Below are 17042 nucleotides of genomic sequence, written 5' to 3'. Positions count from 1 at the left end.
AAAGACCACATATGTGGGGAGAGTTTTCAAAAACAGTAAGAAAGTAATTCATTCATGGATTAAATAAGAACAGAATGCTAAAGAAAAAAAGACCACCAGTCTTAACTTGGTGGTCCAGCAGTTAAGACTCCGAGCTCCCAATGCAGGGGGCCTGGGTTCGATCCCTGGTCAGGGAACGAGATCCTGCATGCCGCAACTAAGAGCCTGCATGCCACAACTAAAAGATCCTGCATGGTGCAACTAAAGATCCCGCATGTGGCAACAAAGATCCTGCATGCTGTGACTAAGATCCAGCACAGCCAAATAAATAAATATTTAAAAAAACAAAACAAAAGACGTTCAAGAGATCATCAAAAATGACAATAAAAGGCCCTGGGAAAATGGATAAAGAAGATGTGGTACATATATACAAAGGAATATTACTCAGCCATAAAAAGGAATGAAATTGGGTCATTTGTAGAGACGTGGATGGACCTAGAGAGTGTCATACAGAGTGAAGTAAGTCAGAAAGAGAAAAGCAAATATCGTATAATAACGCATATATGTGGAATTTAGAAAAATGGTATAGATGATCTTATTTGCAAAGCAGATATAGAGACACAGATGTTGAGAACAAATGTATGGATACAAAGGGGGAAAGGGGTGGGGTGGGAGGAATTGGGAGACTGGATTGACACATATATATTATTGATACTATGTATAAAATAGACAACTGATGGGAACATACTGTATAGCACAGGGAACTCTACCTAATGCATTGTGGTAACCTAAATGGGAGGGAAGTCCAAAAGGGAAGGGGATATATCTGTATGTGTACGGCTGATTCATTTTGTTGTGCGGTGGAGGCTAACACAACATTGTAAAACAACCATACTCCAATAAAAATTAATTAAAAAAAAAAGGTCCTGGGAAATTCAAAGCATGAGAGCAGAAATGAGAAACAAAATCAATAGAAGGGGTTAATAGGAGATGTGCTAGTCCTGGGCCTTTCTGCCCTCAGAGCCATTCCTTGGGCTGACCACTGCAGGCTACATTTCCCAGGCTCCCATAATGGCCTGGGTTCAGCCAACGGGAAGCACTTGTAGAAGAATGCAGGTCAGAAGGAAAGGAAAACCCAGGGCATTTCTTCCCATTTCTCCAATTTAGTGGGTGCTTTCAGCATTGGCACCATCTCCTCCATGGCTCCAGCTTCTACTGATAGGCCTATGTTTTTGTCATACTCTCAGCCCCTGAGGTCCAGTAACATCAACTCTTCCCTTTGTCCCTCCAGCCTAGGGGTGATAATGGCTTCCTGCTATTGATAGGTTGCCTCACTATCCCGTTTGGCTTCTCAGCTTTCCCATAACTTGTAAAAACAATTTCCTGCATTAAATTATTTCTGTTTTAAATACCAAAGTGGTTTCTGTTTTCATGCCTGGACTTTGACTGACAGAAAAGATAAAACTGTAGAATTTTCTTATAAACTAACAAAAAGGGAGAGGTAAGAAATATGAAAGAAAAGTAGGAGATTCAGAGGTCTAACAGAAGACTGATAGGAGTTCCAAAAGGAAGGAACAGAGAAAACAGAGGGAAAGAAATCATCAAAGAAAGAATGCAAGAAAATTTCCCAGGACTGAAGGACGTGAGTTTCCAGATTGATGGGACCTACCAAGTACCCAATACAATGCATGAAAGCAGACCCGTACTAAGGCACATAATTGTGAATTTTCAATATATTGGGGGAAAATAATCAAAACTTAAAAGCTTCCAGAAAAGAGGAAAAAAAGTGACCATAAAGTTTTGCAAATCAAAAAGAATTTAGACTTCTTCACAGCAACTGAAAATTCGAGGTAAATGTAGCAATGCCTTCACTTTCATACCCATATTGTCAATAAGTGGGAGGAAAGAATGAAGACATTCTAGATTTACAAAAATCTAAATGTTTCACTCTTTTTACACACTGGGGAAGCTAATAAGGGATGTGCACCACCAAAATGAGGGAGTAAACTATAAAATAGGAAGTACATAAACCCAGGAAATAAGAGATCCGATCCAAGAGAAAAGACAAAGGAATCCCTAGATGATGGTAAAGGAAGATTATCTACTCTGCATTAAGAGTAGGAAGCAACCAGTTAAGACTGTATGGCCAAGTTATGAATGGTTTTTACATTTTTAAGTCGTTGAAAAAAAATCAAAAGAATAGTATCTTGTGACACATTAAAATGATATGAAATTTAAATTTCCGTGTCCATAAATAAAGTTTTATTGCAATATAGCCACTGTACCACATTCCAGTGTCTATGGCCGTTTCTGTGCTAGAACAGCAGAGGTGAGGAGCTTCAACAGAGACCATATGGCCTGCAAAGTCTAAAATAGTAACTATCTGGCCCTAACAGAAAAAGTTTGCTGACCCCTACACACAGGATAGGAACCATCACTTATACTGATGTGATCCACTATGAGGATGGCAAATGGCCAAAACAGATTGGTAAGACCATAAAGAATATTTCTAACATAAATTGTTACACTAAAAGCCAGGTGTCCCTATTTAAAAGGCTTAAGTTCTTCTGAGAAGAAACAGTGATACTGATTACAAAAGAGATGAAAAGAATATCAGAGAGGTGGTCCCAAGCAATTGATGTCAACTAGAATAAGCTGGTTAAGAAATTCCCTGTGGCAAAAATGGCTGTGTATCTTTAAAGGCACTGAGAGTCAATGCTCCAATGTAGTTTGGTATGCTGTGGTATAACTCCTTTCATTTTTTTCAAATCACTAATGCTTGCAGTACACATACCCATGCGTACCATATAGTGATGAGCCCCTGAATATTTGGAAAAAGAAGGAAAATCAAGATGCAGAGTGGGAGGAAAGTCCGAGGGCATCAGAGCAAACACCTCCTGTACACACTGTGCTCAACTGTGTCGTCTTTGTTTAGTCAATTTGTTTCTACTGCCTGAGATGCACCCTCAGAATCCAGGATCATATCCTACACATCCTTCAGAAACCACCAGAAATCCTATCTTATCTGTGAAGTCAGTTCCTGCTTACTCTAGCTCACACTAAACTCTGTCTTCTTTGAACAATTATAACACCACTTGTTTTGGTCCACAATCTCTTACTGTTACTTAAATGTTTCAACTTTCAAGGACATGAATCATGTTATACAATCCTGTAGTTCGAAGCACTACATACTTTGTCAAGGACTCTCCCAAATACCTGCCGAATTGAACCCTTCCTCCCATGGCAAATGTTTTTCCACTTCCCAGTTTACTAAAACGTTAAGTTCTTGAGGGCAGGGATTGTTTCTTTTGTTCACCGCTGCACCCTCAGGGCCTAGAACTGGGCCTGGCACATAACAGACATTGGACAAATATTTGAATGAGTGAATGAATGAAAGGTACTACTTACAGGGGTAAAATCAATAGGGAAGTAACAGGATGTCACTTCAAACAACTCCTCCACAAAGGGTCCTAAGGCAACAGAAAAAGAATGAGGACTTATAAGCCTCTCATCTGACAAGCCCCAACCAGCTAATTCAAGGCTACAAGGGTGTACCCAGGCTATAGTCTCTGGAGATGAGGTCATGGACGATGCGGAAGGCCACCAGAAGATTACGGGGATCCTTTTCCCCATCCATCACCTGGATGAAGCCAAAGGTGAAATCAGCTCCTAGGCCCTTCAGCTCTGCGGAGGAGAGAACAAGATCATTACTGTCCCGTGGGATAGAAAGCTGGGCTTTCTTCTGGCCTGTGTTCTCCCTCTGCTATCACTGACTTTCCTGCCTACCAGAGCAGGCCCTTTCTGTTTTCCTATTCCAAGAGAGTTCTCAGTGAAGAGAAGATGTGCAACAATACATAATTGTTACAGAGGTAAGAATTTAAAACATCAGCTCAAACTCCACCATTTCTTTACTTTCCTGGGGAGTGAGTGGCTCCCAGTTTCCCTTTATCATCCTCTCAAAGTACTGGCTCTTCTATATCACCCCGGGCTAAAATGAGTCCTGGTAATGGGGGAAAAAAAAGATGTGCTCACTTTTCAGATTTTCCAGAGAGCCCTGCCTCTTACCTTCTTCCCGGGTTCGCATGAAGTTGGTGATGATACTGTAGACTGTGTGTCGGTCCACCTGTGGCAGGGACTTGGTAGGAGAGACAGGAAGTAAGTAAAGAAAGTGCCCAAAGAATACCTCAGCTGACAAAACTACTTCCTGCTTCACAATCTCTAAGTGGACAGTGCTCTTTACACCAGTATAAGATGAACCTCAGAGGAAATGTAGAGAAAGGATACGGCTATTGCCCAGCAGTCCAGCAGTGGAACCGATAACCAAAACCTGTCTGCTGTATGCCTTACTTTAAGTGTAAGAGGACACAGGTCAGACATAAAGGCATGCCTCGCTCTCCTTATACAGTAGCAAGGGATAGCATGTGAACATGGTCAAAGACCTGAAAGAGTTCAGAACTTAGAAGGCAATTTTTTTTGCCATCTAATTCTAGTTACGTCAATGGCTGGGAGATAGAGGAGAATACCAAGGTGACTGTTATCACTCACCTGTACGTGGACCTCCTGGAAGATGGCTTTAAGCACGGAGACAGCCAGCCCTGGGGGCAGGGCCACACACAGGCTCTGGGGGAGAAGAGAAGTGTGAGCACAGAGGGAATTCTGGGAATTCTAGCACAGCTTTCAAGACACAAGCCTAAAACAGGGCTATTTAGCTACAGTGGGAATCACAACATCCAGGTTTGGGAAGAAGTGCTAACAGTGAGATACATGGTCCCTTTTCTCAAGTTGATTAGGTCTCTGCAGCTCCTTCCAGTTTGGCTTTGAATTCCAGTCCCCCAAGGATACTTTTACTCTACAAACTAAAAACAGAAGTGGAGCTGGCTGAGACTAGTTTAGTCCCACATCTGGGTATCTGCTTTGAAGCACTTGAAGTCTCACCCTCTAAGGGGAAGGAGAGAATTCACTGGAAATAGGTTCCTGCAAACATGGTATGTAATACAAAAAAGAACTCACAAGTGCCCTCAAACCCTGCAGGACAGACGGGATCACAAGATGATGGTCCTTCAGCCGGTTCTCATAGAATAGGATCAAGTGTACCACTGCACAGACCAGAAATTCAGCCGTTAGTTTACACAGGCTGGAGGAGGGCCCACCGGCTTTGCTCCTTCCCAAAGTTTATAAGGGCTGTTCCTGCTTGGGCTTCACTACAAATTTTCTCCTTCACTGAGAGATATGTCCCAAGCCCTCCCATTTGAGGGTAACTTCCTTGATCTGTCAGGAAAATAGGTGAACATCTTTTATTATCCATTCTCACTAGGTCACAATCAAACCCATTCTCAAGCCGAGAACTGCCTTTCTACAGAACTTGGGTTGGCAAATTTTCTCAAAGGGCCAGACAGTAAATATTTTAGGCTTGTAGGACATAGTATGTCAAAACTACTCAACTGGGCCACTGTAACATAAAAGCAGCATACACAATAGGTAAATAAATGGGCATGGCTAGATGCTAATAAAGCTTTATAGAAGATAAATAAGTTGTTGGCTTTTTTCCTCAGGACTTCAAAACACTTTGATATTTCATTACTTTTCCACTCCATCTATGAAACACTACTTTGTCCATTTTACAAAGAGGGGAAGATATACTGAAAAATACTGTCTAAGGCTACATTTGAAATCCATGTGTCTTGTGTCTCAATTCTTATCTTCTCTGCCACATATACCAGTGAGGAATGAAGACCCTGAATTAAGAGTTCACAGATACCTTATGTCCTCCCTCCCTCCCTGTAAAGTTGGCTTGAATAGACAAGGCCTTGGCTCAGCACTCCTACTAGCGATGCCAGTACCTTCCTTCTCCAGGAGCAAGGAGTGACACTGCAGTAGCACCTGTGACAAGAGCTGGATTCCTCGTGCCCGAGTTCGGGGTTCTGGATTCTCTAGAGAGGACCTGGGGTAAAGTAAGATAGAGACAGCCTGACATTACCCAGTTCAAACTTTTGAAGTAAATATTTTGCAATTAGTCACACTCACCCCCTGGGCATGGAAGCCGGCCCAGGAAGGTATTCTGGAGGTGCTTAGCATTACAGACAACACTAAGGCCAATCCCCAGATTGACCTGGCATCATTAGAGGCATACGTGACACCACAGCCAACAGAAGTGTCCATCTCCAGGCACTGACTGGGCATGGGGCTTACTCCTTCTCATACAACTGTGACATTCCTCTGAAACAGAGCTTAGCAGCTAACCACAGGGCTCAAGAGATGACTGGCAGCTGCAGCTTCTACCAAAACAGGAGGAGAATAAATATATCACTGTTAAAGCAACCACTATAGTCTTAGGGACCATATCGTCTTTATAACTGGAAGACCATTATGGTCTTTATAATTGGAAGTTTACAAAGTAAGATGGTCAGAGTAAAGGTTTTAACTATTTAGGATTATTGATATGGGAAGACCTAGGCTGAAGCAACAAGGAGGTGATTTATCATCAAAACAACTCACATTTAGACATACCAGAAGGAATCTAAGTAAATGCAGGAGGTAGAAGACTTCTGAAGGAGAACTGGCCAGGATACATGAATGAAACCTCAAGGTTAAGAGTATCTCTAGCTAGGGGTAATGGGGTAAAAAGAAGCTCACTTTTGACAGGATCCTTAGGACAGGAACTTATAGAAAGGTAGAAGTAGAAAACTGTGCATTTAAAAATGGACCAAGGCACACAAATGCTCATAGCAGCATTATTCAGAATAGCCAAAATGCGGAAACAACTCAGATATCCCTCAACTGATGAATGGTAAACAAAATGTGGTATACCCATATAACAGAATATTGTTCAGCAAGAAATGAAGTACTGATACATGCTACAACAGGGACGAACTTTGAAAACATTATGCTAAGTGAAAGAAGCCAATCACAAAGGTTACATATTACTGTATAATTCCATTTATGTGAAATTTTCAGCATAGGCAAATCCACAGAGACAGAGTAGATTAGTGGTTGCCAGGGGCTAGGAAGAGAAAGGAATGGGGAGTGATTGCTAATGGGCGTGGGGTTTCTCTTTGGGGTGATGAAAATGTCTTAAAACTGACTGTGATAAGGGTCGTACAAATCTGTGAATACACACTTTAAAATGGTGAACTTTATGATACATAAATTGTATCTCGATAAAGCTGTTATTTAAAAAAAAATGGACCAAGGCCACAACATGAGGAGAAAGGCCAAAAGGTCTCTTATGTGGGAAAAATGCATAATAGTGACCTTACTCCCCCACCCTCTCCCCAATTTTCTAGTTTTTTCTGTTTTAGAAGACATGCTAGCCATGACAGTTAACAACCTTCGCTAATTTAAATGTCAATTTAAATGGTCTACCAAGTATGAAATATGAGGAAAGCAGACATTAGACTACAAGCATATAGTTCCTCCGGAGCTTGGAATATCTGGTGGTAACACTGGTCTTCCAGCTGTTTTTCCAAGCCTTTTCCTATAGTGGGGAACCTGGTGCAAGGTCAGCCTCTTGACCACTCCCCAGGCTGGGCTCACAGCAGGTCTGAGTCAGATGTAGGCTGACTAGAATCCTATTGGGGAGGGTGGGTCTAAAGAAGCAGAAGAGGAATCCCAGCCCTAATTAACTAACAGTTGATGGCTTTCAACCACCCATCTCAGCCTAAACCTGTGGGCTGACCCAGGAGCTAATGTGACCCACAGGTGGTGTTCCCAACACTTCCTTAGGGGCCTCAGTCAGGTGGCAAGAATCCTTTTTCAGGAGAAACACTGGCTTAACCTGAGGTACTGATATGGGAGGGGGAGGAGAGTGTTGGGCTACAGTAGGAGAAATTCAGGACAAAATAACTTTTTCAGAGTGCAGCGCCAGGGCTGGAGACTGGTATTCTAGAGCAGAGGCTCTTACCCAAGGGCTTCCACCACTTGTAACACCGTATAGCTTCCAGATTTCACATCTAAAGGAAAGAAGAAAAAGAAATCTGAAAAAATAAAAATAAAATTCCATCCCAGGGTTCAATGGCTCTAATTACCAATGTTTTTGCCTACCCTAGGTCTTACACCATGGGGCCCGCCATGCTTGCCAAGAGCCTCTCCTACATGAAAAGCATTTCTGTAACACTTCAAGTATGCAGCTCCAAGTATAAAAATTGAAAAGAAAATCAATATATCATTTGCAGGTAACTGTTTATCTAGAAAATCCAAGAGAAATAAATGAAAAAAATACTACAAACAAAATAATTCATTAGGGTGGCTAGGTACAAAATTAATATGAAAATAAGAACTTTCACATACACACATACAATAGCCTGAAAAATTATATAAAGGAAAAAAGAGCCTATTTACCATAGCAACAAATAAAAATTAAAAAAGAGAGAAAGAGAGAGAAAAATACCTAGATATAAACCTAACAAAAAATGTGAATATCTGGGGACTTCTCTGGTGGCTCAGTGGTTAAGAATCTGCCTGCCAATGCAGGGGACACAAGTTCAATCCCTGCTCCGGGAAGATCCCACATGCCGTGGAGCAACTGAACCCGTGTGCCACAACTACTGAGCCTGCACTCTAGAGCCTGAGAGCCACAACTACTGAGCCCATGCGCCAAAACTACTGAAGCCCGTGCGCTCTATGGCCTGCGTGCCACAACTACTGAGCCCACGTGCTGCAACTACTGTAGCCCACGCACCTAGAGCCTGTGCTCCACAACAAGAGAAGCCACCACAATGAGAAGCCCACACACTGCAACGAAGAGTAGCCCCGGCTCACTGCAACTACAGAAAACCTGCAAGCAGCAACAAAGACCCAACGCAGGCAAGAAAAAAAAAAAAAATATATATATATATATATATATAAATGTGAATATCTGAATGGTGAAAACTTTAAAGAACCACTGAGAAAGTTACTGTGTTAAAAATAATACATAATTAGACAGGCAAATTCTGAAAAAGAGCAATGAGGGAGGGAGGGAAGGCAGTTCTTCCAGATAGTAAAAGATTGTTATAAAGTCACAGTAATTAAAATACTGTATAGTTTTTTGTTTTTGTTTTTTTGGCGGTACGCGGGCCTCTCACTGTTGTGGCCTCTCCCGTTGCAGAGCACAGGCTCCGGACGTGCAGGCTCAGCGGTCGTGGCTCATAGGCCCAGCTGCTCCGTGGCATGTGGGATCTTCCCAGACCCGGGCACGAACCCGTGTCCCCTGCATCGGCAGGCGGACTCTTAACCACTGCGCCACCAGGGAAGCCCATAAAATACTGTATAGTTTTGAATATACTTTATGTTTTCCATAATAAAAGTAAAAAACAAAATATAACCAGTGTAGTATGAGTTCATATTCAAAGAAATCAATGGTACAGAAATAGAATAGCAAATCCAGAAAGAGACACAAATACATGAGAATATGATTTTAAAAATCACATTTCAAAATGAAAAACAGACTATTCAATAAATGGTGTTGGCATGATTGGGTAAATATTTGAAACAAACAAACAAACAAACCAATGGCTCCGAATCTTTCACCAAAGTAAATATCAAATGGATTAAAGAAAAAAACACACGAGAACATTTCTAAGTATAACATAGTTACATTTAGCCATAAAAGAAAAGATTGGTTAAAATCAGCTACATTAAAAAAAAAAATTGGATTTTCTGCAAGGCAAAAACAAACATCATAAGACAAACTGGGAAAAAATATTTGCAATTCTTATAACAAAGGGCTATTTTACCAATATAAAAAGCACTTCTACAAGTCATTGAGAAAAAAGACCAACAACCAATTTTAAAAGATGTTCAACCATATTAACAACAGGAATGCAAATTCAACTCCCCAAAACGTTGGTTTTTAACATACTAGACTGGCAAAGATCAAACATTTTGTATCACGCTTATGTTTGGTGATGGTGCGTGGAATTAAGGCACTCTTAAACACTGTAGGTGGAGTAAAAATTGGTACTGCCCTTTTATGGAGCACCCCCCCCTTTTTTTGGCCGCGCCTGTGGGGCATGGAGGATTTTAACTGCTTGCATAGGGGTCGAACCTGCGCCCCCTGCAGTGGAAGCGCGGGTCTTAACTACTGGACCACCAGAGAAGTCCCTATGGAAGGCAATTTGAAAATACTTTTTAAATTACAAATGTACGTAGGCTTTAATCCAGGGAATCTTCTCAGAATTTATCCTATATACTTGTAAAAGTGCAAAATAATGCATGTACAAGTTTTTTCATTTCAGAATGATTTATAATAGCAAATGACTGCAAACAACAAATGGCTGGGACATGGAAGCAACCTAAGTGTCCATCGACAGATGAATGGATAAAGATGTGGCACATATATACAATGCAATATTACTCAGCCATAGAAAGGAACGAAATTGGGTCATCTGTAGAGAGGAGGATGGACCTAGAGACTGTATACAGAGTGAAGTAAGTCAGAAAGAGAAAAACAAATGTCATATATTGACGCATATATGTGGAATCTAGAAAAATGGTACAGATGAACCAGTTTGCAAGGTAGAAATAGAGACACAGATGTAGAGAACAAACCTATGGACACCAAGGGGGGAAAGTGGCGGGGAGGGTGGTGGTGGTGGTGGTGGGATGAATTGGGAGATTGGGATTGACATGTATACACTAATAGGTATAAAATAGATAACTAATAAGAACCTGCTATATAAACAATACATAAATAAAATTAAAAAAAAAAGAAACTAGTTAAATAAGTTATAGTACATCCATAATGGAATTCTCTGTAACTACTTAGGAAAAAAATTGAAAAAAGACTGAGGAACCTGTATATTTATACTGATAGTGGGAAAAGATTTAAAAGCAGAACATAAATAGAGTGTACATAAATAGTATATAGTATGTGCATAGCATTGTTTTTAAAGGGAGGGAGAATTATTTCTATTTGTATTTATTTATATCTCTAGAAGATGAAAGGAATTAGTAACACTGGTTGTCTCTAGGGAGGGAGACGGGTAGCTGGGGATTGAGAGGTAGACTTAAAAAAATGTTTTACACTTTGGAATAATTTTAGATTTAAAAAAAGGTTGTAAAGACAGTATAGAGTTCCTGTATACCCCTCGCCCAGTTTCCCTGAATGTTACCATCTTACATAGTATATCTGTCGAAACTAACAGAGATTAGCATTTGTATATTACTTTTAATTAAACTCTAGACTTTATTCAGATTTTACCAGTTTTTCCACTAATGTAATTTTCCTGTTTCAGGATCCAATTAAGGACACCACATTGCAACTAGCCATCATGAATCCTTAGTCTCCTCTAGTCTGTGAAAAGTTTCTCAGTCTTCCTTGCTTTTCATGACCTTGGTATTTTAAAAGAATTACTTTATAGAATGTCCCTTGATATGGGTTTCTTTGATGTTTTCCTCATGTTTAGCCTGGGGTTATGGATTTGGAGAAAGAATAGCATAGAGGTGAAGTGCCTTTCTCATCACATCATATCATAGGTACAATATATCAACATGACTTATCACTGGTGATTTTAACTTTGATCACTTGGTTAAGGTAGTGTCAGCAGGTCTCTGCACCATACATACTGATACTATTTTTTCTTTTCCCACACTCTTTCCTTTGGAAGGGAGTCACTAAGTCCAGTCCACAGTTAAGGGGAAACAGGAGATTAAGCTTCATTTCCTAGAAGGAGAGTATTTATCTATGTTATTTGGAGTTATTCTAAGGAAGATTCATCTCTTCTCTTTTCTTCATTTATTCAGTTGTTTACATCAGCATAAGCTCATGTATATTTATTTTATTCCTTGGGTTATAATCCAATACTAGGTGTTTTTTTTTTGCCGTGCGCGGGCCTCTCACTGTTGTGGCCTCTTCCATTGCGGAGCACAGGCTCCGGACGCGCAGGCTCAGCGGCCATGGCTCACGGGCCTACCCGCTCCGCGGCATGTGGGATCTTCCCGGACCGGGGCGCGAACCCGTGTCCCCTGCATCGGCAGGCGGACTCTCAACCACTGCGCCACCAGGGAAGCCCCAATACTAGGTTATTTTGTTGCTCAAATTTTCTATATTTGGCCATGGGGAGCTTTTTTAGGTTGGCACCAGTGTCCCTTTGCCATGCCCCATCCTTTTATTTTTTTAAGTGCTTTCTTACTTTCTGGCACTACAAAATACTACAGGGTCATCTTGTAACTTCCCTGACCCAACCCTTGAATCAGCCTTTTCTCCAAGAAGCCCTGGTTCCTTTTATTGGAGAATGGTATTAAAAACCAAGATCTGGGTGTAACTGTGCTCATTGCTATTGGGGTGTCACTGCTTCTAGGCCCTCCTCAGCAGAGAGAGCTGGGAAATATATGTACGTATTCTAACCCACGTATACACACATATTATCATTATGTCTGTATCTACCCATATATATTAAACTAAACATAAGATCATATTAGTCTCCTCTCTAATCTAGTGCCACAGGGTTCGTTCTAGCCTTCCCCCTTGCTTATTTGTAATTTATTTCTCTGACAGTGAGAAACCTGGTTCCCATTATCTATTATACCATTTATTATTCTTTTCAACACTAGTGTAGCTAATAAACTACTTTCAGAATTGTCAGCCTCTGTGAGAAACAAATTTATAAGCAGAGTACAGTATTTATGTACAGTTTTCTCTTTAGCCTTATAGTCTCCAGACAAAATATTGTTTTCCAAAGTCACTTAGATCAGCTTTTCCCCCCATCCCCTTTAGCAAGGATGTATCATACACTAGTAATATAGTAAATTCATTTGTCACAGTCTGCATGCCATCTTGGGATGGAAGGGAGACTCCTCACTGTGTATCTTTTTGCACCTTTTGGATGTTGCACCATGTGAGTGTATTACTTATTTTTGAAAATGCAATTTCAACAGCACAATGGTAATTCACATAGATCTAACAGAATCATCTTGGGATAAATTTTCAAAGGAGAAACAAAGAGCAAAGGCTAGCCATCTTCCTAAGCGTTTGATTAACGTAGAGGGGTTTTAGCTCAATAAGGTGTGGCAATCAGGGAATTACTTTCGCAGCCTGTTCTGGGTCCCCAACCCACCTACTTCTAAATGCAAGACCTAATTAGTCAGCTCTCGACAACACCAGACTTTGGCTAGGTGAAAAACAGGCTTGAGAAAACTCCTAAACTTCCAGTCCCCCTTAAGTCTGTGGTCTCTGAACAATAGCTGTGAACTGAGCTGAGGCGCAATCTGGTACTAGAGTAAGAAGTCCGATCTGACTGAGGAAGGGAGTGCTCTAGTTGGGATTCATAGCTCGTGACTGGCACCAATTTAGACATCAGGCACTCTTAGCCTTACTCGTGCCAGGATGTGGAAGGCCCAGTGCTGCCCCTGCTCCTGAGAAAGAGCCAAAGGGAAAAATGCGCAAGCTGTGGGGTGGGGGAAGGGGCAGCAGCTAGACTAAAAGGACAAACCAAGGCACTATCAGTTGTTCTACACCCAATTCCTTAACGTCAGTACTGAAGAGAGATACCCATTTCTGGGTTACAAAGTTGCACCATTTGGGAGGGTGGAAAAGGGTACTTTTCTGGAACCTCCTGGACAGAACCCAGGAAACTCTGCTGAAAAACCCATCTAAAAAATAATTTCAGTAGCGGCCACAAGGGTGTTAGCACATAGGAAGCCATAGGGGACTGATAACTGTTACTGAACTGAACCATCCTTCTTCAGCAACACCATCAAAGTCCTCTGTGTATGCTGGGCTAGGGACTCTCTTTGGAAGTACCTCAAGTGCTGTTAAGACAAAGTACCTGACTATTAGGCCTCACTCAGTCACCTCTAATTTTTTCATTAAAAAAAAAAATTGAGGTATAATTTACATACAGTGGAATGCACAGTGAACATATAATTTGATTAGTTTTAACAAAAGTATACCCAGAGTAACCAACACCCCAATCAAGATATAGAATATTTCTACCACCAGAGAAAGTTTCCCTCACACTCTCTACTAGTCAATCTCACTGATATAGGCTGCCTCAAATTTTATAAATGAAAAAGAGTTCTTCAGCATTCGGTATACATCATTATGAAACTGGCTGTTTTACAATTACAAAGAAACATCCATTTGCATGTGATTTCTTGAATCCCAGTATATGGGTGAATTCTCCTGGCAAAGCCCTTTAGTCTTCATACTTTCACAAAGAATCCATCTTGAATTAATGCAGCACAAACATAAAAGTGAAGTACAAAAGTCATACAAAATTAGGAAAAAATAATAAAGCTATTGCAACAGTAAATAAGAGTAAGGAAAATGGCAAATAAGGTGGCAAAGAACTAGAATCAGTTTTTTTTTTTTTTTTTTTTTTTTTTAAGCGGTACGCGGGCCTCTCACTGTTGTGGCCTCTCCTGTTGCGGAGCACAGGCTCCGGACGCGCAGGCTCAGCGGCCATGGCTCACGGGCCCAGCCGCTCCGCGGCATGTGGGATCTTCCCGGACCGGGGCACGAACCCACGCCCCCTGCATCGGCAGGCGGACTCTCAACCACTGTGCCACCAGGGAAGCCCTAGAATCAGTATTTTGAAGATGTTTTCACAAAGGTAACTAAATCTAACATCTTATTCTAGTTCTGTTGAGCCTATCTTAGAACGTCTTTCAAATTTTCATCTTTTCCTTTTCATCCCTTATAACCAGACTATACAGGGACAGCTGTCAAAATAGCCTTCAACTTTTTAGTGTAATGAAAAGGTTCTGTAATTTTTAGATAGTGGTGGTAGTTGTAGAACATTGTGAATATACTAAAAGCCACTTATTTGTACACTTAAAATGGTTACAGTGGTGAATTTTATCTCAATTAAAAAAAAAAAGCCTTCTGATCCATCCCTAATCTATCTAAAATGCACAATTACTTCCCTGCTCACCAATCTCCCTTTGCCCCTCATTGCCTAAGACCTGACTCCTTGGCTTGATGTCATTCACGATTTAGCCCTCAATCCCCTCCAGCCTCACCTTTGATCATAACTCCTATCATTCAGTCACATGAAATCTCAACATGTCAAGATCTTACATATCCTTAAGCCTGGAAACACATTCCCTTGGTTTGGAATGCCTCTTTCCTGCCCTTGTCAGTCTGAGGAACTTCAACTCCTCAAGACCCAGCTCAAATGGCAACTCTTCCGTGAAGTCTTCCTTGATTCCCAAAACAGAATTACTCCCTCTTACACGTTCCTTGAATCATTCTTTAAAAAAATTGTCATGTACGTTTGGTTTCATTTATCTATTCAACATTTATTGAATACCTATTATAAATCAATTACTGTGTTAGGACTGGAGAGAGAAATATAGACAGGGAGCTTTTAAGGAGCCCAGTCTGTTGGGGCAGAAAGACACTTAAAACAATCAAAGAACAACAAGTTCAGTGTTACCACAGTGATATAAACAGAGCCTGGGGTAACATAGGAAAGGAGTAAAATTCTTGGGTGTATGGGACCGTCCATCACTAACTTTAAGTGATTAGTTCTCTTAACAATAAAAGTTCTTCCAAATGAAAAATACCTGGAAGTACTGTTAATTATGCACTTGGACTCTAGGGATGAAAGAAGCTAATAAAAAGTTACTTTTCCTAGGGGTAGTCTCACTGGCATAAGAAAAATAAATGTAAGTTCCTTTCCCTATATAGGTTGGCTAAGTTTTTCCAATGTGTCCAAGATCTGTTCTCTAAAAATGGACCTACTAGCACCTGCTAAATACCCACTCTTTCCTCAGCAGGGCACCAGTCCGTGTGGGGCACTGAGGAGTCGTCAAAGGAGTATTTATATGAGCACTGACATAGAATGCACAATCAGACCTCTGTCTGATGGAGTTGCAGCCTCTTGAGAATCTGGAGTAGCAGCCAAGGGGGAAGGGGAGGGGGGGAGGATGTGAAGGAACAGGAGAGAGAAAATTCCCAATCAGGACTCAGTTCCAATCAAGCTCTCAAAATGCCCTTTCTGCTGAGAATGCCACAGACATTTCTCAGAACTATATTTTACTTTTCTTTAACAGTTTTCTGGTTTCAAGAATAGTGGTCTCCTCGTGGAATTACAAATGTAGGAAAATACAATAAAGACTGAAATGAAGGCAAATCCAAATAACCAAGAGGAAGAAAATTTATATCCATCACCTATAAATCCAACATGTTCAAAATCAGCTCCCTTCCCAATTTTTGGATATAGTACTTTTCTTTTGCTCATCTTCAGGCTCAAAAGCTTGAGGTCATCTTAGAGTCCTCCCTCTCCTCCAAGCCCTATAACTAATTAGCCCTCAAATTCCAGATTCTTCCTTCAGCATCTTTTATTCCATTCATTTATACCACCTACTTATGCTAGTCTCCAGGAGACTATGGTGGTAGAAACAGGCAGGTAGGATGCAGAGATGTGTACAGAAGTAGCTACTAAACAGTCTGCAAATAAGTATGAGTGGTTGAGAAATAAGTACCCCAGAGATTCTGAACTGTGAGATGATGTCTGGCTGGAGTAATCAGGAGACACTTGGGGGCAGGCAGTGAGCACTCAAACTGGGCCTTTAATCCCAGGCCTAACTTTAATTAGATGGAGCCAGTGGAGGGATCTGGGAAGCAAAGCAATCAGGGGAACAGCAAATCAACTGGCTGCCTGGAACTAAAGATCCAGGAGGGGAGTGGTAGCCATTGAATGCCTGGCTGAGCAGCCTTTAACTCTTAGGCTGCCAGGTCATTTCTCTTCCATCATTTGCACCTTTACATCTGACACCTACTCTCATCAGGAACCCAGGTGCAAAACAAAGTTGGTAGCTGCCTTTGTGATCACAGGACGTTCCTTCTGCAGTTACAATTTGTAGGAGAGGCTGCGGCTATGAGTGGCTGAATAGAAAGCTGGTCCCTTCAGCACTAACGAAGCTTGATTTAGGCTGGAGGATTAGAAAGCACATCTTATTCTTTCTGGGGATGCTTTAAAACTGTCAGCCTTCAACAACCCTAACTAAGGCTGTGATCTAAGATTGAGAATACCGATTTAATCCTTCTCAAATTCATCTTCACTATATGACTCCCTTGCTCAAGGATCTACATTGATCCCAATTACCTACAATAGGTCACTTAAATCCCTCTGTTTAGA

The 17042-nt window shown here is 41.1% G+C and overlaps 1 protein-coding gene across 1 annotated transcript in view; it reads right to left on the bottom strand.

The window, feature by feature from the left end:
- The window catches only part of MMS19 (MMS19 homolog, cytosolic iron-sulfur assembly component), a 32359-nt gene that overhangs the window by 13179 nt on the left and 2138 nt on the right, over positions 1–17042 (bottom strand). Inside the window, exons 2-8 of the mRNA XM_030865230.2 lie at positions 7880–7928; positions 5820–5920; positions 4990–5075; positions 4525–4599; positions 4045–4114; positions 3535–3663; positions 3388–3449 (exon numbers count right to left, since the gene is read on the bottom strand). Coding sequence (XP_030721090.2) covers positions 3388–3449; positions 3535–3663; positions 4045–4114; positions 4525–4599; positions 4990–5075; positions 5820–5920; positions 7880–7928 — 572 coding nt within the window. The remainder of the gene's footprint in view (positions 1–3387; positions 3450–3534; positions 3664–4044; positions 4115–4524; positions 4600–4989; positions 5076–5819; positions 5921–7879; positions 7929–17042) is intronic.

Source organism: Globicephala melas, chromosome 16, assembly GCF_963455315.2.
Source record: "Globicephala melas chromosome 16, mGloMel1.2, whole genome shotgun sequence".
In the NCBI taxonomy this organism is placed as follows: Eukaryota; Metazoa; Chordata; class Mammalia; order Artiodactyla; family Delphinidae; genus Globicephala; species Globicephala melas.
This window is presented reverse-complemented; position numbering and strand designations above follow the sequence as displayed.